A 21,935-nucleotide genomic window follows, 5' to 3' on the forward strand; every position below is an offset into this window, starting at 1 on the left:
GGGAGAGAGAGAGAGAGAGAGAGAAAGAGAGAGAGAGAGAGAGAGAGAGAGAGAGAGAGAGAGAGAGAGAGAGAGAAACAGACAAAGAGAGAGAGAGAGAGAGAAACAGACAAAGAGAGAGAGAGAGACAAGAAGACTTGTTAGGAGACTCCTGCTACAGGTGAGATAGATGGTAGATGGTAGATGGCACTAGGGTGAAGGCAATGAGAACGAAAGAGTGAATGGCTCTGAGAAGTGTTCTAGAGAACGAATGCCGAGTGAATGCCGAGGTGCAGGACCTGGAAGGTATGGGGACATGGATCTTTCCACAAGAACAATCTCTTTTTTGTGCTAGGCACCCATCTAGCTTGCCCTGGAGCATCCCAGTCACCACTATGCACCTCCCAGGAGCACACAGGGCATTTCTCAGTTATACAGATTGCTCCACATAATTTGGGGGCATCTACTGGTCACATACAGAACACACCCATTCCCGATGACCCAAAAAGACACAGAGAGCCCCGAGCACACACACAATGGGACAGGACCCCCTCCCGGTGAGGGCAGTGCCCAAATCCCCATAGTTACCATGCCCATATCATCCTCGTTGGCACCCTCTGTCTCTTCTACCACGCTGGCAAAGCTGCTGGCACTAGAGGATGATCGGGAGAAATCCTTCAGCGCCTCAGCCTTCTGGATGGCCATCTCTGCCCTGCCAACACATGATGTGGGACTGTTGTTATTCTCATGTTCCAGATCCAGATGTAACACTTGGCTCCAGCTCCACCCTCACCCCCACCAAGCTGGCCCCCGAGCTCTTATTTCCCAAGCCTTCATGCATTCTCATTTCCTTCCCATCAGAGGACCCTTAGAAAGTGAATGCCACCCTTGAGTGGGGGTGTCCAATCTAGAACAGTAAACGTCTTAGTCTCTGCCCCTTCCATCCAGCTATAGCTGCCCCACCGTAATTCAGACCTTTGCTCACAGGACTCTGGCCTAGACTAAGTGGGACATCAGGAAGATTCAGGAGTAGTTTTCACTAGGGAGGGCAAATGGGCGGCTGTGCCCAAGACAGAAAAATCAACAGGACCCCAAGGGGAAATCCTGATTTTGTAAAACAGGGAGAAGTCAAAGTCTCCCAACTCTCGATGAGTGCAGCTGGCTTCTTAGAACAGGTCATTCCAGAGAAGGCTAGAAAACATCTGGGAAGAAGAGGAGGGACTACAAAGAGCCGGCATGGCCTCGCTCTGCATTTCCTTCTATGTATATGGAGGAGAGGTTACTAAATTAGGAGATGGAAGAAAGGCTGCGGATAGAGCTGGCCTGGATTTCAGCAACGCCTTTGATAAGGCGCCACCTATTCCTCTTCTGGAGCCCTGGACTATCTGATAACACATTTGGAAGGATTCGGAAATTGCGGAATAACCAGGTTCTATGGCAGCTTGGCAAGAGGTCTCCAATGGAGTGCCCCAAGGATCGGCGGTTGGCCCTGTATTATTTAACGTTTTTGTTCTTAACTTGTTAGAGGCAAAGATATTCTGCTTAAAAAAATTGCAGATGGAAAGGAGTCCTCCCAAAGGAGGGAGGAAGAGCTATAGCACAGGGGTCAACAGAGGCAGGATCCTAAAGGATTTTAAGAGATTGAGGTAGAGCTGTCAGACACATGACCCACAACATTCCTGAATGTGGCCTCAACAAGATTAAGAGTCATTTATGAGGGGCAGCTAGGTGGATCAGTGGATGGAGAGCCAGGCCTGGGGATGAAAGGTTCTGGATTCAAATCTGATCTCAGACACCTCCTAGCTGTGTGACCCTGGACAAGTCACTTAAGCCCCTTTGCCTGGCCCTTACCCCTCTTCTGCCTTGTAATCAATAGGTACTATTGGTTCTAAGACAGAAGGTAAAGGTTCTATAAAAGGAAATGTAATTTATGGGAAACATTTAACAAAATAAGCAAAAATGCAATATACTCTAAATACTGAAATTTAAAACTAAGTCAATATGCAGCCAGTAGGGAATTATGTATGGTTTGTTGATGTTGTTATTGGTTGTTTTTTAGTCACATCTGACTATTTGGGATTTTCTTGGCAGAGAGACTAGAGTGGTTTGCCATTTTTTCTTCAGCTCATTTTTCAGATGAGGAAACTGAGGCAGAGAGGGCATGTTTAACCTGGAGGAGAGAAGATAGCACAAGAGCTATCGTCAAGTAGGTGGAGAAGGGAGGAGACTTGCTCCACTTGGCCCCAGAGGGCCAAACTAGATGCAGATGGCAGGGAGACATATGCAGAGGGCAGTGCTTTCAGCTCCAGGTAGGAAAAACTTCTTAACAGTTAGAGCTGTCCAGAAGAAGCGGGTCAGGGGATGGTTTTCCTCACCGGTGGCGTTCAAGGCCAGGCTTGAATGACCATTTTGTTGGGTAAGACTGGACGAGAGATGGTTCCTCAAGAAGGAAATGGGCTACATTCCTGTGAGGTTTCTGTGAGATCTAAGATTCTGTCCTTCTACAAAGGTAACTAAATCCCAGTCTCGAGGGAGCCGGGGTCCCAGCTCCTGATGGGGCGTGGGCACCAACCTGTTTTTGGTGGTGGGCATCTCTGGGGAACTCTGATTTGAGGAATTCTCTGACTTGGGCTCCTGGGAGACGTGTCCACTGTCAGGGGTCTTCTGGCCAGCAGGCGGGCTCTCTCTTCGGGGCACACGGGGACAGCGGGGTGACTCGGTGTCAGGCCTGGTATAGGGAAGGCTGGCATGAACATCGGGTCCTGGGAGATACTTCCTGCCCCAGCACCCGGATCAAACTGATATCTTTCTCCCTCTGATCCCTTCTCCTTCCCTCAGCCCCCTGCACTATCCCCCATCTCAGCCCTTGTTGGCTGGAAAGGAGGTCACAAGAAGAGGTGTTGGGAAATTGGGGATGGGGCTCCGTGGAAGCATGAGGCAGTCACTCCCTTCTCTTTGGCTCTTCTGAGCTTTGGGAAAGGGAAGAAGCAGAGTGGCCTGATGGACTTGGGAGAAGATGGAAGGGGTGAAAACATCTAGAAAAGACCTTAGGAAGGATGGAATAAGGTGTGGGCTGTGGGTGGGTGGGGTGAGGCATGGAGGGAGAAGAGGAGGGAGTGTGGTTCAGTGGAAAGCGATGGATTTGGAGTCAAAGGGCTTAGGTTCGAATCCAGGTTCTTCTGTGTGTGACCTTCCATGAGTCTCAACCTCATTGGGCCTTAGTTTCCTCCTCTATAAAATAAGGATTAGATGACCTCTGATGGAGGACTACAGGAACTCTGAGGTCCCTTCCAGCTCCAAACCTATGACTCTAGGACAAGATTTTGTGCTAGGTGCTAGCAAGAGGAGACAGGAGCTAGGACAAAGGAACTGTGAAGGGAATAATTATAATAATAACAGCTCACATTTATAAGGTGTTTTATCATTTATTTACCTAACAAATATCCCCAATTAAGTGACGTGCCCAAGGTCACCTGGAGATTTGAACCTTAGGCCCTCTGACTCCAAAAGGCAGAAAAAGATGGAGAGAAGCCAAAAGAGAGGAGGTGAGGAGTGGAGGGGTGAGAAGGGCAGGAGATGGGGGGAAGCGCTGATGTGGGTAGCCCAGAAAGGCAGGGAAGATGAAGAGAAGCAGAGTGGGGCCAAGCCCTCCGCCAGGGGCCCAGGGGACCCACCTCTTCTCCTGTACCTCCTGGATGTTTTCAATGCCTATGGCGCTACTCCGACGGGAACTGAAGGGGCCCGACTTCTTCCGGGTGGGACTCTTCCCAGGCACAATCAGAGACTGCAGAGAGAAGCCCAGGCTTAGGATGTGCCCGTGTTCCCCCAATGCTGGCCAGGAGAGGTGAGCATCCGAGAGCAAGTGCCCTGCCGTGCCCATGGGCCCTTCTCTTAGTGGAGAGATCAAGGGTTTGCCTGGGCCACACTGGCAAATGGAACTGACAGTTCCCAATGGGCAGTACCCTGCAGGGGCCACCCCATTCCTGAGGCTGGGATTCTGGGGGCATTCTGAAAGGGAGGAACCCTTGGGCTGGTGGCCCTTCTCCTCAAAGAGGGGAGGGGAAAAAGAGGCCTGGGCAAACGCTTCTCTGAAAAAGGGGGAGAGTGAATGTGAGGACCAGAGAATCTGGGCACGGGGGGCAGTCCTCAGAGACCCTCCATTGTAAAAATGAGCAAAGGGGAACTCGGGGAGAACACATCAAAGCCCCGGGGCAAATTAAAGGGACTGTAAAAGGCAAAGGTGGGTTTTGAACCAGAGTGTTCTGACACCAAATTGAGTGTGCCAAGTCCAGCTTGACTTGGCAAGGCACTCAACTAGAGAACCTCGTTTTACAGATGGGAACACTGAGGCTCAGAGAGTGGAAGGACAGAGCAAGGGTTAGATCAGCATTCTTAGCTCCTGGTCCTCTCTCGGCAAGAGGAACCAAGAAAGAGATCAAGGGACCCTTGGGCAAATTTCTGAGGCTCCAGAGCACAGGTAGGGGAAAGAGGGCCCCGTAATGACGGAGGGCCGAACTATTGAGGACTTTGAATCTGTCCCCCCATCCCTCACCATGCCCACTTATGCCCTCTCTTCCCCAGCAGCCGTGACTCTATGGGCCCCACTTCCCAGAGCTGGAGATAGAGGAAGAGAGACTTGGCAGTGCCCTCTCTCTCTGCCCCATACCAGCCCAGCTCTTCCCTGGAGCCTCCAGGCTGTAGCAGACAGAGGCCTGAGCCCCAGCAGCTGAAAAAGAAATTCCCCTCTCTCCCCTTCTTCCCCAGCCCCCGGCCCTGCTCCCCGGCACTTTGTGGCCAGAGGGATGCAGGACCGATGGGCTGATGGACAGACAGACAGACAGGGCAGAAATGTGCAAACGTCATACTGTGGGAGAGAGGGGATCAATGCTGGGCCCTCTCCCCGCTCCCCTTACTTACACACACACACCATTAGAGCCCCAGGCAACAGTCATGCCACCGCCACTGCCCAGGGGGTGTGAAGGGCAGAGACCTTGTGCCCAGGACAATTGCTGGCACTGCCCACACCAGGCCATTCTCAGAGCCCTACTCCCTGTCTGGGAGGGCTCCTCAAGGTACCATGCTGGAGAGGGAATCCAGGGCAAAGTGGGAAGAAGTGAAGGTAAAGAGGGGCCAGGAGTGGGGGGGTCTGGAACCTGGGCCAGCTCATGCTCTGGGAAAATGGGAGGCAAGAGCAGGGGGCAGCAGGTGCTGGTGGCAGCAGGTGCCTGGGAAATAGGGGCAGCAGGGGCAGGGGCAGGGGCAGGCACGGGCACACTGTGCCCCAGGCAGAGCTGGAGGTGATATTGGGGGAGCTGGTTGCCTGGGATGGGGTTCCAGGTACCAGAGCCTAGACGAGGCCAACAAGAGAGAACACTATCCCCTGTCTCCCCTGGGAAAAGGGGCCTGGTCCAACCTTCTGTCCCAAGCCCCTGACCAGGCCTCTGAGGGTTGGGGCAGCCAGAGCTCTGTCCTGCTGAGCCATCCCCAACCCTGCTCACCTTGAAAGGCCCTGGCAATGAGGGAGTTTCAGCCTCACCCACCACTCAGGAGACCAGGGCAGCAGGGGGCCCATCCCCAATAGGGCCTCCATCCCCCACAAACAAAGAGCCACATGCAAGAGCGAGCAGCCGGCCCAGCCGCGGAGATGGCGGCAGCACCGGTTACGACAACCTCTTCTATGGTTCCTATGCCTATGGCGCTGCCCCGACGTCCGAATCTACTGGAGTTTTTCCCCGGGATAAGCAATGACTGGCAAGCGGGCAAAGGAGACAGAGAGAGCCAGGAGTGGAGAGAAGGAAAAAGAAGAGAAGAGAAAGGGGCAAGAAAAAAAAAGAGGACAGAGGAGAAGAGAAAGAAAGGAGGGGAAAGGAAGAAAGGAGAGAAGAGGCAGGGGAAATAGGAAAAGGGGGGAGGGAGAGAAAAGAAGAGGAGGAGAAGAGAAGAGAAGAAAGTGGAGAGAAGAGAAGAGAGAAGAGAGAATCATGCAGAAACAAAACAAACAAAAAAAAACAAAAAAAATGGTTTGGTTACTGCCCCCAAGGGTCCCCCAAGCCTGGCCCCCATACCCTAGGGCTCCCCCATCCCAGCTAATGGGGGGCTGAACCAGGGCTGTTCACAGGGGCTTCTGCTGAGCATGGATAAAGCTCCAAGCAGGTGGGGATGGAGGATAGGAAGAAGGTGCAGGGGCGGATTAGAACATCTCCAGCAACAGTATCCCAGGAGCCTGGGCCCATCCAGCCATTCCCTGGGCCCTTTGGTATTGGAGGGGAAGGGCTGCATCTTCCCCTCTGGTCGGCGACCCAAAGCTTCGGGCTTCTCTGGTCCCCAGAACTTGGGTTGTCGGGGAAAGAAGGCAGCAGTCTGGGCCTTAAGGTGTGAAGGAATGTGGCTGCCTCCTTCCGTCACCCTCTCCACCCTCCTTCCTCACAGCAGAGCTTTCCGTGGGCAAAGCCACGAGTGTTCTCAAAGAGTGGGGCATGGTGACAAAGTATAGAGGGAGACCAGGGTCCTTCAGGAAGGGCAACCAGGGGCTGGGGGGGCTGAGGGGTAGCTCCATGATGCTTGCTTGGGAAGAGAGCCCTGGGACTTGTCTGCTGTGGTGTTCTGGAACTGGAGAAGAAGCTACCCCATGGGGCGATTAAGAGTCAGGGCTAGATGGGAACATCCCCGGCACCCTGTCCTAAGCAGGCGAAGCATCTGCTTTGGCTGGTGGCTGGGCCCTCTCCCTTTCCCCCAACTCCCAGCAATGGTGATGAAAACCTGCCTCAGGAGTCTGACAGGGAGGGGAGGGAGGTCAAGGAAAGGATTAAGCCAGGAAGGAGCAGCAACCCAGCCTGGAGGGACAGGATGGGGACAAGGGAGGGAGGGAAAGGGAGGAAGAGAGAAGGAAGGGAGAAGGGAGAAGGGAGGAGGAAGGCAAAGAATGAAGGAAAACAAGGGGAAGGAGGAGGGCAAAAGTGGTGAACAGAATGGTGGGAAGAAGGAGGAAAGATGGGAAGGAAGAAGGGAAGTGAGAAGAGGAAAGGGTAGTCGGTGCTAAGGGCCTAGGAAGGAAGCAAGGGGGTGTGCATGTCTGGGGAGCACTCACTATGCCAGCTGCTTTCACCAAATCTGGGTTGTTGGGGCCGAAGCTCCCACTGTGGCTAGTTGACACTGTGTTTGCCTTTTTGTTGCTGAGGCCCATGGCATCCATGGACTGGCTGCGGCTTCGGATCACACGCTGGGGAACAGAGGACAGGAGCCATCAGACCTCCAGCACCCCACTCAAAGGGATGAGGGAGAAAGAGAAGAGAATAACCTACAACTTTGGAGAAAGAGCCCAGCACCAGCAGTCAGGGAAGCTGGGCTCTAGTCCTGGCACCAGCTTTGCTGTGTGACCTTGGGTGAATCATTTAACTGCTTTAGAACTCAGTTTCTACTTCCATAAAATTAGGAGTTTGGGTTCAATCATCACAGCTCTGCCATTCTGTGTTCTAAGGTCTCTCCCAGCTCTGACATTCTGTGTTCTAAGCTCCCTCCCAGCTCTGACATTTTATATTCTAAGACCTCTCCAGCTCTGAAATTCTCTGCTCTAAGATCTCTCCCAGCTCTGACATTCTCTGTTCTAAGCTCTCTCCCAGCTCTGACATTCTCTGTTCTAAGCTCTCTCCCAGCTCTGACATTCTGGGTTCTAAGGTCTCTCCCAGCTTTGACATTCTCTGTTCTAAGGTCTCTCCCAGCTTTGACATTCTCTGTTCTAAGGTCTCTCCCAGCTCTGACATTCTCTGCTCTAAGATCTCTCCCAGCTCTGACATTCTCTGTTCTAAGCTCTCTCCCAGCTCTGACATTCTCTGTTCTAAGATCTCTCCCAGCTCTGACATTCTCTGCTCTAAGATCTCTCCCAGCTCTGACATTCTCTGCTCTAAGATCTCTCCCAGCTCTGACATTCCCTCTTCTAAGGTCTCTCCCAGCTCTGACATTCTCTGTTCTAAGGTCTCTTCTAGCTCTGACAATCTCTGTTCTAAGGTCTCTCCCAGCTCTGACATTCTCTGTTCTAAGGTCTCTCCCAGCTCTGACATTCTCTGTTCTAAGGTCTCTCCCAGCTCTGACATTCTCTGTTCTGAGGTCTCTCCCTGCTCTGAGGAATTAGGTGAGATCAGGGCTGAGAGGAGCCAGGATCCCCAATGGATGCTCTAAAAGCTATTCCGGGCAGGGGCCCATCTGCTGCGGTCTGCCCCTCCCTTCCCTCAGTCTCTGTCTTCTCAGACATTATCTGGACAGGGCAGGCCTTGGAGATAGGAGGGCAAATCGCCTTATCCCGACCAGAGCTGGGCTCTCCCATCTGCTGAGGAGGCAGGCTGGGCCCGAGGGGTAAACAATCAATGACAGCCGTCCTACTGCTCTGGTCTCTGGGGCCATTCTGTATGTCCTTCGAGGCTCCAAACCCCGCTGAGAGGGAGGCAGAGATGAGACCCCTCGTCCCCTTTACAGATAAGGGAACTGAGTGCGAGGCTCAGGCGGGTGAAGCATCCGCCATGACAGGGCCCAGGACTCTTCCTATCTCAAGGTTCTTCCCACTAAGGGTCAGAAGGTCTGTTGGTCTGACGGAGCATTTCAGACCGGCTGTCCGAGGGATGCCTGTCCTCTTCCCTCTCCTCCCACCCTCCCAGAGAAGGCAGGTCTTCGCCCCAGAACTTCGCCTCAGAACTTCCTGGCCCCGCAGGCATCGGCTCCCTCTGGGCAGAGACGGGCCTTCAGACCATCTGCCAGCCCTGAAAGCCATGGGGTCTCCCCTTCTCCCATCCCCGACTCCGGGCTTCCTGCCCCCCAAAGGAGTTTGCTTTGCTAAAAGGGCCCGAAGGGGGTGCTGAACCTTTGGGGGCAGAGGCCGGGGCTGCGGGGAGGGAAGGAGGCCGAGGCCTCTTCGGCCAGCCTGAAAGGAGGAGGCGAGCTCCCCTGGGAGCAGGCCGGCCTTTAAAGCCTCTCCGCCTTTGGCTCAGCTCCCTCCACACGAGCCTGCCCTCCAGCCACACGCTCTGTCCAACCACAGACAGCACCCCTGAACCCCAGGCTCCACCGGCTCCCCCAGCCCAGACTCCACCACCAAGCCCAGGTTCTGCTTGCGCTTTGGGCTAAGCCCCAAGGCCCCAGGCAGGCCCTTTACCTTGAAGGACTCAAAGAAGCCGCCGCTGCCCCCTCCTCCGTTCTCCATCTTGTCGTCATCTCCCCCCAGGCCCATCATGGACTGGCTGTGAATGTGGAGCTCCTCATAGAGGGTCTCGAGGAGGGCCGCCCTGGTCCGCTCCTGGAAGGCAGGGCAGGGGAGGTCATCGAGGAGTTAGGACTGGAACCATGTCCCTGAAGCCAAATGGGGGAGCCAGCAGGGCTTCCCTGCACAGCCCCCCAAAACAGCATCCTTCCAGGACCCCTGAAACCTGAGATTCCAAGCAGAGGCTCCTTTTTATTTTTTTTTAAACCCTTCCATTCTCCCTCAGAATTGATATCAGGAAGGGCTAGGCGATGGGAGGTAAGTGACTTGCCCAGGGTCACACAGCTAGGCAGTGTCTGCAGCATCATTTGAACCCAAGACCTCCCATCTCCAGGAGCTGCCCCTCAGAGATCCCTTGTTGGACTGAGAGTGAGGAGAGACTTCAGAGAACATCCACTATGATCCAGGCATTCTGCGTATAAGGAAACGGAGGCCCAAAAGGTTTGATCATTTGCCCAAATCATTTCCACTGAACTGGAAGTGGGAGTGGGGATCTGAACCCAGATCTTGCCTTTAAATGGACCCTTTTATGTTTCCTTTGTTCCAGGAAAGATGTGAATAGCCCTGAGAGGGATCCTTGGGTCTGCCCAGCTCTACCAGCCCTCAGTGCCCATCCTGTACCCCATCTTTACCAGGGAGCACCGAGGGAGCTGGGCCTCCAGAAGCCGCAGCCACAAATCCCTCCAGAATGCACTTCCCTGACATCTTACACGCAGCCGGTGCTTAGCAAAGGTCTGCTGAATGGAGTCATCCACTGGCTCGTGGGGAGTGGGCTGGTCTCGCAGGAAATGCCCAAGAGCCAGAGTTCTAAGCCTGGCTCCTGCGGCCCTGGGCAAGGCCCGTGAGCTGGGCCCTCGGGAGTCCTTCATCCACAAAGGGAGGAACGAGGACCCTCGCCAGATGAATAGCGTGAAGCACGAAGGGGAGAAGGGCTTGGTCGCGGGTGCCCGGCGGCATCGTCATTCGAGGCCTCTACAGCCTCTCCCACCTTAGCTCGTGGTGCTCCTCCAGCCCTCGCCTCTCTTCCTCCCTCGTCCCCCTGCCCGCTAGCCCCAGCCCTTGGCCCTTGGAGCCTTCACTTCAGTCACTTGAATGCTTGGCCGCAGGGGAAGGGCTCGGCAAAGACTTAAGTTGACTAGGCAGCTAGGTAACACATTAGATAGAGCCCCAGGCCTGCCATGGGAGGTCCTGGGTTCAAATGTGGCCTCAGACACTTCCTAGCTGTGTGACCCTGGGCAAGTCACTCAGCCCCGATGGCCTAACCCTTCTGCCTTGGAACCTGTACATCATATCGATTCTAGTAAGAAAGGTAAGAATTATTGGGGGGAACAAAAAAGAAGTTGTGTGAGAGGGAGGGTGGCCTGAGGGTTCCCAGAACAACCTTTACAGTTTGGTGTTCTTGACTTCAGGGACGGGTCAAGGCAAAAAGGACATGGAGGGAGGGTCGGGGCTCTGCGAAGGACGCCAAGAGGTTGCCTCAGTTTCTCTCAAGGACATCAGTCTGCCATTTCAGCAGTTCCTTCTTTCCTGGTCCCAAATCCACAAAGCCAGATTTCCACACCAGGCCTGACACAGATCTGTCCACCTCGGGCCTCCCCACCATCCGAATCCTCCTCCCCTCGCCCTTCTGGAGGCAGGCTTCTCACCTCTAGTTTGGCAAACTTTTCCGCCTTGTAGCAGGCATACTCTGCATTTATCAGCTTTGTCAGCAAGAATTCCTGGAATTCGGGCCCCTGTGGACCCCATGGGGAGGGAGGGAGAGGAGAGAAGAGATTGGTTAGCTGAGCAGAGCCTGGAACCCATTCTGGGGAAGGGCGCCTGGAAGGTGGGGGTAGGGGATGATGGGGAGCGATGAATGCGTGGCCAGGACCCTGTCAGGGGGCTCCAGCTGTGGCCTCTGCGCACGGCCCCTTCCCCACCTTGGCCTTTTGGATACAACCCAGCATCACAGGACTGAGAGTAGGGAGGGATCTCGGGCCCAGTCTGCTCCAACAACCCCCTCGGACATTGCGGGAAGGCCCAGAGATGAGGAGAGATGGGCCCAAAGCCCCCAGGAATTAAAAAAGCAGCTCTGAGACTTCCAGGAGGCAGAGGCTCCCGGTCTTTGGACTCGTCCCACAGGAACATCGACATCACAGGAAAAGTCACTAGGGCCCACCCAGTGTCCCCCCACATAGACACAAAATCAAATGCCCCCCCAGAGGCTGAGGCCCCCCCCCGGGAGGGGAGGGAAGGGCAAGAAGAGGGCAAACAGGAGGCAAGGGGCGTGCTCGCGTCTTCCTCACCTTCCTGAAGATAGCAGGGTCTGGAAGTGGGGGCCCAAAGAATGGCACGTCGTCCCTGGCAGTGACAGACACCTGGAGGGGAGAGCAGCCCCTTCTCAGTCTGGGGGCCCTCCCCATCGTTCTCCTTTCTCTTTCCCAGGAGCCCCTTGGAAGGGGGGCACAGATTGGCTTAGCCAGCTCTGAATTACTGGGATGGGGGGGGCACGCGGGGATCGGGAAAGGCCGAGGAAATCCGGAGCTGCGGTTCAAAAAGGAGGGCCCGGGAGTGGGGAAAACTTGTAGGGCAGAAGCACGAGAGAGTTCTAGGGCTACTGATCGCCAGCGCTGGGAGGGAGCCGTAGAGTCAGGAAGGCCCCCCGAGTGGGGAGCGATCGCCTAATCCAATCCCTTCATTTTATAAATTAAAAAAAAAGGTGAGGCCTGTGACGTATCCAAAGCTATAGAGATGTGCCACGCCATGATCCAGGCCGTCCTGAGGGCCTCGGGACAAAGCATGCTCCCCTCCTCCAGAGAGTCAGGATGCTCAGCAAAGGACACGATTCTCCACTTGTTTATTTGGGTATCTGTTTGGGGGTTTGCTTTTAGAAGATTATTGACTTGCAAAAATGAACACTATGGAAATGTATTTTGTGTGAGAACTCAGAAAAAAATAAAAATCAAAGAATAAGGTCGGAGGGAGAGCAGAGTAGCCAAGGCAGGGCTTGAACCCGGGTCTCACCCGTCCCCTGCTCTGCCCTAAGATTTTAAGCAGACATCCCTGACGCCCCCAAATCCCCCATGGAGTCCCCTCACCTTGTAAAGGGGCCCGTCGGGACCAGCATCCTCTGCCTGCACCACCACATAGGCATGTAGGAAGTTGGAAGCAATCATGTCGGGCACAAAGGGCGTGTTCTCGTCCTGGAAGACCACCGCCACGATGTCGTTCCCGATGTGCCGCTTCCTCTGTAACTGAGCACAGAGCCCCCGGGGCCCCCTGAGTCGGGAGCCTGGAGGAAGCGAAAAGAGGGGTCCTCCTAGAGCTCCGGGCTCCTGGGGGCCAGGGGGAGCGGTCTTTCTCTGGCACTTGGGGGCTAGCTGGGAACGGGAAGCAAACGGGGGGAGACGGGGATCAGAGGACAGAGGCAGGGTGGGCAGCTCAGGGGACAAAATGCAAGATGGGATCATTTTCTTCCCTGAGAACTTCTTTGATTTTCTCAGGAAACTGGAAGAGGAGAGGAAAAAAATCTCCCCTTAAAATGTTTCCCCTTGTTTGTTTCCTGCCTCCACAGATCCCAAATCTGCCGTTTTATAAGCAAACTCATAATACCCAAATATCATCATCATCATCATCAAAGGGGCTCCCAGGATTGGAACGCCCGCCATCAAATGTAACTTGTAAGCGTCACAGGTGAGATTCGAATCCAGGGTTCTTGACTCTGAGCCTAGCACACCACCCCACTCTACTATGAATGAGCCTGTGGGCACAGATCCTCGGATTCTGGGTTCTTTCCGCTGAACTCCCTTCGCTAGAACCAGACTACAAAACCATAGACCATCAGAACTAGGAAGGAGCAGAGAACCCTGGACGTCAGAGCCGGGGGGCCTCGTGGCCACACATTTGGAGCAGACGGGACCCTTCGGTCCGAGCCTGGGAAATGAAGTCGTCCGCAGATAAGCTCAGACAGCGAGTCATTTTCCAGCATTATTTCAGGTTCTAAATGAACAGAATAACTTTCCATCTCGGTGATTTGAAAAAAAAGAAATCGTGCCCACTTTAGTGTCTCCTGCAAACCGACCCATCTGACCCCCGACTCCAAAACGGGGGGCTCAGAGGAGGCGGAGGCGCTGCAGGCCACGGCTTACCTGCTGGGCATCCCCCTCCGTGTAGGGCAGTTTGGTGGACACGTGGAACATGATCTCCTTGTTTCGAAAGTTGCAGTAGACCGACTCTGTGCCCGTCTGCCCGTGAGTCACGTCCAGGCCACCCCGGAACCTGCCATCCAGAGACAGCACCCCAAATGGCTCAGCCGCACTTCATTCTCCACAGCTAGCCCAGCCCTGAGGGGCTCCAACCCTCCCCCTCCCATCCCCCCAAACCTATCCAAATGCATCGCCCAGCCTGCCCCTTCGTCCTTCCCCAAGAGCCACACGCTAGAGGAGCCAGCAGGAATATCAGAGACGACCGGTCCAATCTGTTCATTTTAGAGATGAGGAGACTGGGGAAAGTTACTCACCCAAGGTCACACAGTGAGATAAGAGACAGAGCCAGGATAACTCACCCCTTAAAGTCCTGGAGTTTGACCTTCTGCCCCAAGAATTCTAGGAACTCCACGAAAGCAGGGCTCTCCTCATTGGTGCTAAACAACTCCTCCTCAGATGTCTGCGGGTACACGGGGCTGGGGTTGTGGGGCCGGCCAACCCCAGGCAGCATCCCCCTCTCTCTTCCCTCCCACCTCCCTCAGCCCTCCTTCCCTCCCTCCCTCCCCAACACGAAACATCACAGGCCAGCATCCCCCAAGATCAGAGAAACTGGGCTGGGCATCTCTGCGTGACTCCCACAACCCACCAGGGAGCTCCATGGAACCCCTGGGGAAATAAGGAGGCAGTCATTGACCAGAGCAGGAGAATGGGAGGCCCAGGTTCTAGCCCCAGCTCTCCCACTGACTCACTGTGTGACCTTGGGCAAGTCATTAGCCTCTTGGGGCCAGTTTCCTCGTCTATAAAATGAGGGAGTTGGAGTGGGCTGGCCTAGATGATGTCTAAGGTCCATAAGTCTATGATCTAAGGTGGGAGGCGATGGGACGGACCCAGCAGCTGGAGAATCCTGGAGTCTCTGGGTTGGTCACCTGCCCTGGGGGGTGGTGAGGGTAGGTCCCCCCAGGTATTGGCGGGAAGTTGATTCAGCAAAGTCCAGGGAGCCCCACCTGCCCGAGTTTCTGGTAAATGACCCCAAACTTGAAGTTATTGCTGATGACATGTTCATCGAAGGTGACGATGAGGCGGGAGGCCTGGGAAAAAGAGAGAGTCAGTGCATTCTCCAAGAGTCCATCTCACCTCTGACTCTGGCTCCCATCACTCTCCTCTCTGAAGCCCCTTCTGACTCCCCCTCTTGCCTGGTCAAGTTCTCCAAGGCCCAGCTTGGCTCATGCCTCCAGGAAGTCTTCCCTGGCACCCCACCGAATGCCAGAGTTGGACATGACCTCCAAGGAGAGCTAGTCCCTGGTCCCCTCTCTCCCTAAGCAGGAATCCCCTCTACTCTCCCCTCTCCAGCAGCTGATCATCCTGCCTCTGCCCTGGAGGAAGACCTCCAGAAGGGAAACCACTACCTCCAGGGGGCCGGCCACTTTAGGCCAGCTCCAACAGGTGAGAAAATTCTCCTTAAATGGAGTAGAAATCTTTGTTCGGGCAACTGTTTCCCACTTCCCAAGTTATAGCTCCTAGTTCTGCCCTCTGCAGTTTAGAGCACCCTGTGCATCCACATCCCTTCTCATTCTCTCTTCTCAGAGCTCCAGCTGCACCCAAAGTCTCTATTACACATTTTTAGCCTTCAGTTATATTCTCATCTCATCACACACTGTCATCCCAATGAAGAAAAGAAATATGTTCTTTTCTGTCACTTTATGTTCTGTATTTGAAAGTCCCTTCCAGCTCTGACATTCTTTTCTAGAGTCCATTCTAGTTCTGCCATTCTCTGTTCTAAGGTCCCTCCCAGTACTGATATTCTCTGTTCTAAAGTCTCTCCAGCTCTGACATTCTCTGTTCTAAGTTCTCTCCAGCTCTCCTGTTCTAAGGCCCCTTCTAATTCTAATATTCTATGGTTTAAGGCCCCTTCTAGTTCTGACATTATTCTAAGATCCTTTCCAGCTTTGGCTTTCAATTCTAGAGTTCCTTCTAGCTCAGACATTTTCTAAGGTCCCTTCTAACTCTGAGATTCTCTGTTCGAAGGTCCTTCCCAGCTCTGATAGTCTATTTTTAGAATCTATACTTAGAGGAGAGGCTTTCTTCCTTGGTGTAGCCCTAGACACAAAATGAGGGCCAGTTTTCCTGCCTAAAAACTCTTTTTTCCACAGATAGAACTTCGGAGTCCTCCTAGATTCTGCGATGTTCAGAGCTGGCAAGAGAGGCCCGGGTAGCAGCCAGGGTCAGATGTCTAGAACAGCATTTCTTTGTCCTACCAAACCTATCCTTCCCCCAAAATCCATTCTAGGCTGACAGGCCTGGTGTCGGGCCCTGAGGTCCCTCAGACCCTTCTTATCTCTCTTTCCCTTCCCCAATCTTGGCAATCCCAGAGGGCTGGCTATGATCCTGGAGGAGCCTGGGTGGGCCAGTACTCAGTGAAAACACTCCTCAGAAGCCAGTCTTACCTTGGGGTAAAGCACGGGGTAGAATCGATCCACATTCACATCCTCACACACCAGCTGCCAAGAGAAGATAGGGGAAAGCCTGGGGGCTGGGCCCTGGGCGGATGAGGCCGGGGGCGCTGGGGGTGCTGGACAGGGAGCTTTCCTTCCTACTAGGTGACATGAGCTGCTTTGGCACACGAGAGAGAATTCGAGTCGTGACAGTGGCAGGAGATGGGGAAGCTGGTTGGTGCTGAGAACCAAGGCTGCCCCAAGGGTTCCCCTTAGAGCCAGGGCTGGAGAGGGGTCTGGAGGGATGGGTGAGGTCCGGGGCCGGAACAGAGCAGCCATATGGGGTGGCACGGAGTGGATGCAAACAAGATGGCGGCTCCTAGGGATTCGTGGGAAGGTAGAGGCATGGGGAGCGTGCGAGAGTTTGCAAACGTGTGCGACACTCTGTAAGACCAGGAGGAGGAAGGAGGCAGGGCGGGTTTACAGTGCCTGAGCACATGAACCGTCGTGGAAAGCCCAGGCACGTGGACATGGCAGTGGGACTCGTTCAGGCACGTCTCCAAGGGGGTAAACGTGGGGGATATGCAGGAACAGGCCAGTGGGGCAGGGACCCCCCCCAGCGCAGTACCCCCATGGCCAGGAGCCCAAAGTAGCCCCACGGGGTCGGGAGGCAGGGAGGTCAAACCTTTGCCATCTGGACTACGTTGGGGAATTCTGTGAGGCAGGAGATGGGGATGACATCATGGTAGGTCCTACACTTGGTCCTGGGGGGGAGAGAACAAGGCACAGTGAGGGAACAAGAGGAAGCTGGGCCTGGCCTCGTGGGGACCCAGAGAGGGACAGAAAGAGCAGACTAAGTCGGACGTGGAGAGAACACTAGCTTGGGAGTCCAGAGTCCTGCATTCAAGTCCCGTGTTGCAACCAACCCCCTGTATGGCCTTGATATTTCCCTTTAGGGCCTCAGTTTCCCCATCTGTAAAATGAATGATTCTTTGGGTCTAGCTCTAATATTCCATGGCTTTGCTTGCTGAGCACCCACTCTCCCCCTCCCTTTCCCTCTCTCCTCTCCCCCCTCCTTCTTTCTCTCCCCCTCTCCCCCCCATATCATCCAGGGCCCTTAGCCCACCTGAGCAGCAACCTTAGGTGTTCCTGGTCTCCAATGACATCATACTTGAGGGAGAAAACCAGATGGCCCAGGGCAGTGTCCAGGGCATAATAGTTGAAGTGTTCCTGGAGCACAGAAAGGGATGGCAGAAAGGGAGGCTCAGCGTCATAGAGGGAGGATCAGACCAGGAGCCCCTCTGCATCTGCTCCATTTCTAGAAGCCACCCTGGAGGCCGCTTCATCCAAACGACCCCATTTCCCCCGAGCAGTCACCTCCAGTGCCGAGAGCTCACTACCTCTCCAGGCCTAGGACAATATTCATCGAGAGGCATCACACAGAAGAAGTCGGCCTCTGTACAACTTCCCCCACCACTTCCAGGTCTGCCCTTTGAGGCCAAGCAGAACAAGATGGGTCCCTCTTCCTCCTGGCAGTCCTTCAGACCCACCATGAGCACCGCAGCGCCCCCTCGAAACTTCAGTTCATTTCCGTTTCTTTAAACCCTTACTTTCTGTCTTGGAATTGATACTAGGTATTGATGCTATATATATATATATATATATATATATAAAATAAGGGCTAGGCAACTGAGGTTAAGTGACTTGGCCAGGGTCATACCACTAAGAAGTGGCTGGGGAAGAGGATTTAATCATTTTTAAAATCCTTACTTTCCATCTTAGAAACTTTACAAGTATTGGTTCTAAAACAGAAAAGTGGTAAGGGCTAAGCAATGGGGGTTAAGTGACTTGTCCAGGGTCACATAGCTGGGAAGTGTCTGAGGTCAGATCTGAACCCAGGACAACCCCTCTCTGGGCCTGGCTCTCCATCCACCGAGCCACCTAGTTGCCCTAACTCCCTGCCTTTTACCGATGAGGGAAGTGAGGTGGAGAGGTTTAAAGTAGCAGGATTTGAACATAGGCCTGCCAAAGCCAAATCCAGCCTGATTCCAAAGGCAGGAATTTCATCCCTCCGCCCCCTTGGTTTGAGGGCACCTACAGGAGGCAACTCAGCGGTTCATCATGAATCACCCCCTAATTATTTTCTGTGTCGCGTCACCGTGACTCGTCGGCTGGGTCCTCCTGGGCAGGGACAGAGCCGGGCACACAATCGGCTCCCAGGAAAGTCTCGGGGACTGACCCCCGACGGCCAGCCCAGAGAGGAGGGGCCCCGGCCCCAGACTGGCCTACAAGGAGGGAGATGCTCCCAGGAGAGTCGGGAGGGCAGCGGGAAGCCAGGCCAAAGGCACTGAAGTGGGAGGGGGAGCCCTGGGCTCCACACCCCCGATCCCGCCCAGCGAGTGCAGCCGGCTCCCCCGGCCAACGCCCGGCCCAGGAATCGGCCCGGAAGTGAGTTCCTGTTTAAACACGAACCTCTCTCTGGGCATGGGGCAGGGGCGTGTCCTAGGATCCTGGGATGGAAGCTGGAAGGAATCTGAGCACTGTCTAGCCCAGGTGTGCAGAGGAGTAAACTGAGGCACGGAGCGGTAAAACGAGTGATTTGCTGCCCGTGGCCACAGAGGAACAAGAACAGGGAAAGTACTGGAATAGAGGACGTGGGATCCCATGTCCGCTGCAGCTGGGGGATAAAGGTGTTCCCCCCTCCCCCGCCTCGCCACCTCCCCACCAGCCTGTGCCAGCACAAGAAGCCGGGGAGGCCCTCGACGGGCACTCTGCCCACAGAGCCAGGCCTCTGGGGGGGAATGAGCTCAATCACCTGGCCCAGATCCTAGCCTGAGGCGGCCCCCTTCCCTCCCTGATGCTCCACGGGCACGTCCCAAGTGGGGGGCAGGGGCGAAGCCAACAGGAGGGAGCAGGGCGGGCTCAGAGTCCCGTGATGTTGGCTCACCTGCTGCCTTGGCATCAACAGCAGGGAGCCCAAGGTCATCCCGTCCTCCTCTCCCCCAACCCCCACCCCTCCTCCCTGCCACGTCCAGAGGGAGCCAACCTAACTCTCACAGCCCTCTGTGCAGGGGAAAGACAGCTCCCACCTCAGGACAGGCTCTCCTCCAGACCCTCCAAAGCCTGGAAGGTCTCCCCTCTAACCCTCTACTCCTGGGAATACTCACCTCTCCTCTGAGGCCCAAATCAGGCCCACCCAGAACACACTTGGAATATAGACTGGTAGAAAACCAACTGCCCAGAATTGAAGGAGCCATAGAACAGGGAATGCCAGAGCTGGGAGAGATCTTAGAACAGAGAATGTCAGAGCTGGGAGAGTCCTTAGAACAGAGAATGTCAGAGCTGGGAGAGATCTTAGAACAGAGAATGTCAGAGCTGGGAGAGAGCTTAGAACAGAGAATGTCAGAGCTGGGAGAGACCTTAGAACAGGGAATGCCAGAGCTGGGAGAGATCTTAGAACAGAGAATGTCAGAGCTGGGAGAGTCCTTAGAACAGAGAATGTCAGAGCTGGGAGAGATCTTTGAACAGAGAATGTCAGAGCTGGGAGAGACCTTAGAACCCAGAATGTCAGAGCTGGGAAGGACTTTGGAACAGAGAATGTCAGAGCTGGGAGGGACCTTAGAACAGAGAATGTCAGAGCTGGGAGAGACCTTAGAACAGGGAATGTCAGAGCTGGGAGAGATCTTAGAACAGAGAATGTCAGAGCTGGGAGGAAGCTTAGAACAGAGAATGTCAGAGCTAGGAGAGACCTTAGAACAGAGAATGTCAGAGCTGGGAGAGAGCTTAGAACAGAGAATGTCAGAGCTGGGAAAGAGCTTAGAATAGAGAATGTCAGAGCTGGGAGAGACCTTAGAACAGAGAATGTCAGAGCTGGGAGAGATCTTAGAACACAGAATGTCAGAGCTGGGAGAGACCTTAGAACAGAGAATGTCAGAGCTGGGAGGGATCTTAGAACAGAGAATGTCAGAGCTGGGAGAGACCTTAGAACAGAGAATGTCAGAGCTGGAGGGAAGCCTGGAATACTGAATTTCAAAGACTGAAGAGATTTTAAAGGTCACAAGTGTTATCCCTTCCTTTTACAAATGAGAACATTGGAGTGGGGGGGGGGGGCAGCTGGTGTAGCTTGGTGGATTGAGAGCCAGGCCTAGAGGTAGGAGGACCTAGGTTCAGACACTTCCCAGCTGGGTGACCCTGGGCAAGTCACTTAACCCCCATTGCCTAGCCTAGCCCTTATTGCTCTTCTGCCTTGGAACCAATACATAGTATTGATTCCAAGATGGAAGGAAGGGTTTTTAAAAAAAGAGAGAACATTGAGGCCTTGTGATTTGATGAAATGATTTGCCCAAGACCACCCAGCTCAGAAGGGACAGAGCTGAGACTTGAACCCAACTCTTGGGACTCCTGTCTCCCAGTGATTTGCTCTTTGAAGCCCTTCATTAGCCCTTCAGTCCCCAGGGATCACCCTCCCCAAGGCAGTCACTTCTGGACAGTTTAGATTGTTTAGAGGATTTTTCTCAACCCAGAGCTTCGATCTCCCGCTTATACCCCACAGCTTTGCCCTCGAAGGCTGAGCAGAATGAATGTCATCCCTCCCCCAATTACAGTCCTTCAAGTAATTGAGGATGGCTGTCCTGTCTCCCATCCTGCCGGTCCTCTCCAAGCTGGATGGCCTCCTCGGTGCCCTCAGTGACCCTTCCAGAGATCAGTGGCCTCTGCCACTCATGAGCTGTGTGACCTTGGGCAAGCCCCTTCCTTTCCCTGGTCCTCGGTTCCCTCATCAGAACAATGAGGGGGCAGCCTCAATGGCCAGCCAAGCCCCCTCCAGCTTCGGCCCTGATTCAGGCCAGACCAGCTCTCTCGGCCTCCTGCTGGCCAAGGGTGATGCCACGAGGGCAGCTCCCAGGAGGTCAAGGTCAGGTCCCAACCTTGGCGGGCCTCTCAGCCAAACGGGCCCAACAGGAAGGCCGGGTCTCGGCGGCCCTGAGGCCGGCAGACTCACCTTGCCTAAGAAATGCTTCCGGTAGAACCGGGCCGTGTGGTTACACTCGAGCTTCACTTTGGATGTGGGGGACTGCAGCTGCTCTGTCTCCGGGATGCTGCTGAGCTCATGGTTGGTGCCTTCGATCCAGTAACCCCCAAACTGCGGCAGCAGGATGAGAGGGAAGGGCCCTTCTCGCCCCAGGACCTAGGGGAGGAGAGAGGCTCACGTCAACGGCCTGTCTGAGGCAAGGCCTCTCCCTGTGGCCAACGTCCCTCTCACGGCGCCCAGGGCTCTGGTTTGGAAGTCAAGGGAGCTCTGGGTTCAAATCCTAATCTGGATACTAATTTAGCTGTGCGAGCTTGGCTGAGTCACTGAAAATTCTCTAAGCCCTGATTTCTCGAACTGTAAAATGGGAAAGAATAATAACATCTACTTCACAGAGCTACTGTGAAGGTCCAGATAGGGCAACAGATGCAAAGGGCTGTGTAGACCTTAAAGAGTTAATTAGGGAAATGTCAGCTCTGTCATGAATTGTTGTTGCTTGGTCATGTCTGGCTCTTCATGATCCCATGGACCAGAGCTATCCGTGGGGTTTTCTTGGCAAGGACACTGGAGTGGTTTACCATTTCCTTCTCAGTGGATCCTTCTGTCAGGCAATCCGAGGTGAAGTGACTTGCCCAGGGTCAACAGCTAAGGAAGTATCTGAGGTCAAATTTGAACTCGGGTCTTCCTGACTCTAAGCCCAGCACTTGAGCCAGCCAGCTGCCACTTACTGTCATAATAATAACTCATGCTTCCAGAGCACTTCAAGATTTACAGAGTAGCTGTGTGACCCTGGACAAGTCATGTAATCTCCACTGCCTAGCCCTTACCACTCTTTTGTCTTAGAACCAATACACAGTATTGATTCTAAGATGGAAGGTGAGGGAGGGAGAGAGAAAGGGTGGAGGGGAAGGGGGAGAGAGAAGGAGAGATAGGGGGAGGGAAGGAAGAAAGGAAGGAAAGAAGGGAGGGAGGGAGGAGGAAAGGAAGGAAGGAAGGAAGGAAGGAAGGAAGGAAGGAAGGAAGGAAGGAAGGAAGGAAGGAAGGAAGGAAGGAAGGGAAAAAGAAAG

The 21,935-nt window shown here is 54.3% G+C and overlaps 1 protein-coding gene across 1 annotated transcript in view; it reads right to left on the reverse strand.

Annotated features, from left to right (window-relative positions):
* The window catches only part of LOC123240360 (RAP1 GTPase activating protein), a 30,547-nt gene extending 9,526 nt beyond the window's left edge, over positions 1-21,021 (reverse strand). Inside the window, exons 1-16 of the mRNA XM_044667838.1 lie at positions 20,842-21,021; positions 16,969-17,072; positions 16,528-16,606; positions 15,855-15,908; positions 14,415-14,498; positions 13,770-13,870; positions 13,354-13,483; positions 12,304-12,459; positions 11,512-11,583; positions 10,873-10,959; positions 9,122-9,262; positions 7,067-7,198; positions 5,650-5,727; positions 3,654-3,763; positions 2,552-2,707; positions 568-691 (exon numbers count right to left, since the gene is read on the reverse strand). Of these exons, the coding sequence (XP_044523773.1) occupies positions 568-691; positions 2,552-2,707; positions 3,654-3,763; positions 5,650-5,727; positions 7,067-7,198; positions 9,122-9,262; positions 10,873-10,959; positions 11,512-11,583; positions 12,304-12,459; positions 13,354-13,483; positions 13,770-13,870; positions 14,415-14,498; positions 15,855-15,908; positions 16,528-16,536 (1,434 nt within the window). The 5' untranslated portion in view covers positions 16,537-16,606; positions 16,969-17,072; positions 20,842-21,021. The remainder of the gene's footprint in view (positions 1-567; positions 692-2,551; positions 2,708-3,653; positions 3,764-5,649; positions 5,728-7,066; positions 7,199-9,121; positions 9,263-10,872; positions 10,960-11,511; positions 11,584-12,303; positions 12,460-13,353; positions 13,484-13,769; positions 13,871-14,414; positions 14,499-15,854; positions 15,909-16,527; positions 16,607-16,968; positions 17,073-20,841) is intronic.
* Positions 21,022-21,935: the final 914 nt, after the last annotated feature.

This window comes from Gracilinanus agilis, chromosome 3 (genome assembly GCF_016433145.1).
Source record: "Gracilinanus agilis isolate LMUSP501 chromosome 3, AgileGrace, whole genome shotgun sequence".
Taxonomy (NCBI): Eukaryota; Metazoa; Chordata; class Mammalia; order Didelphimorphia; family Didelphidae; genus Gracilinanus; species Gracilinanus agilis.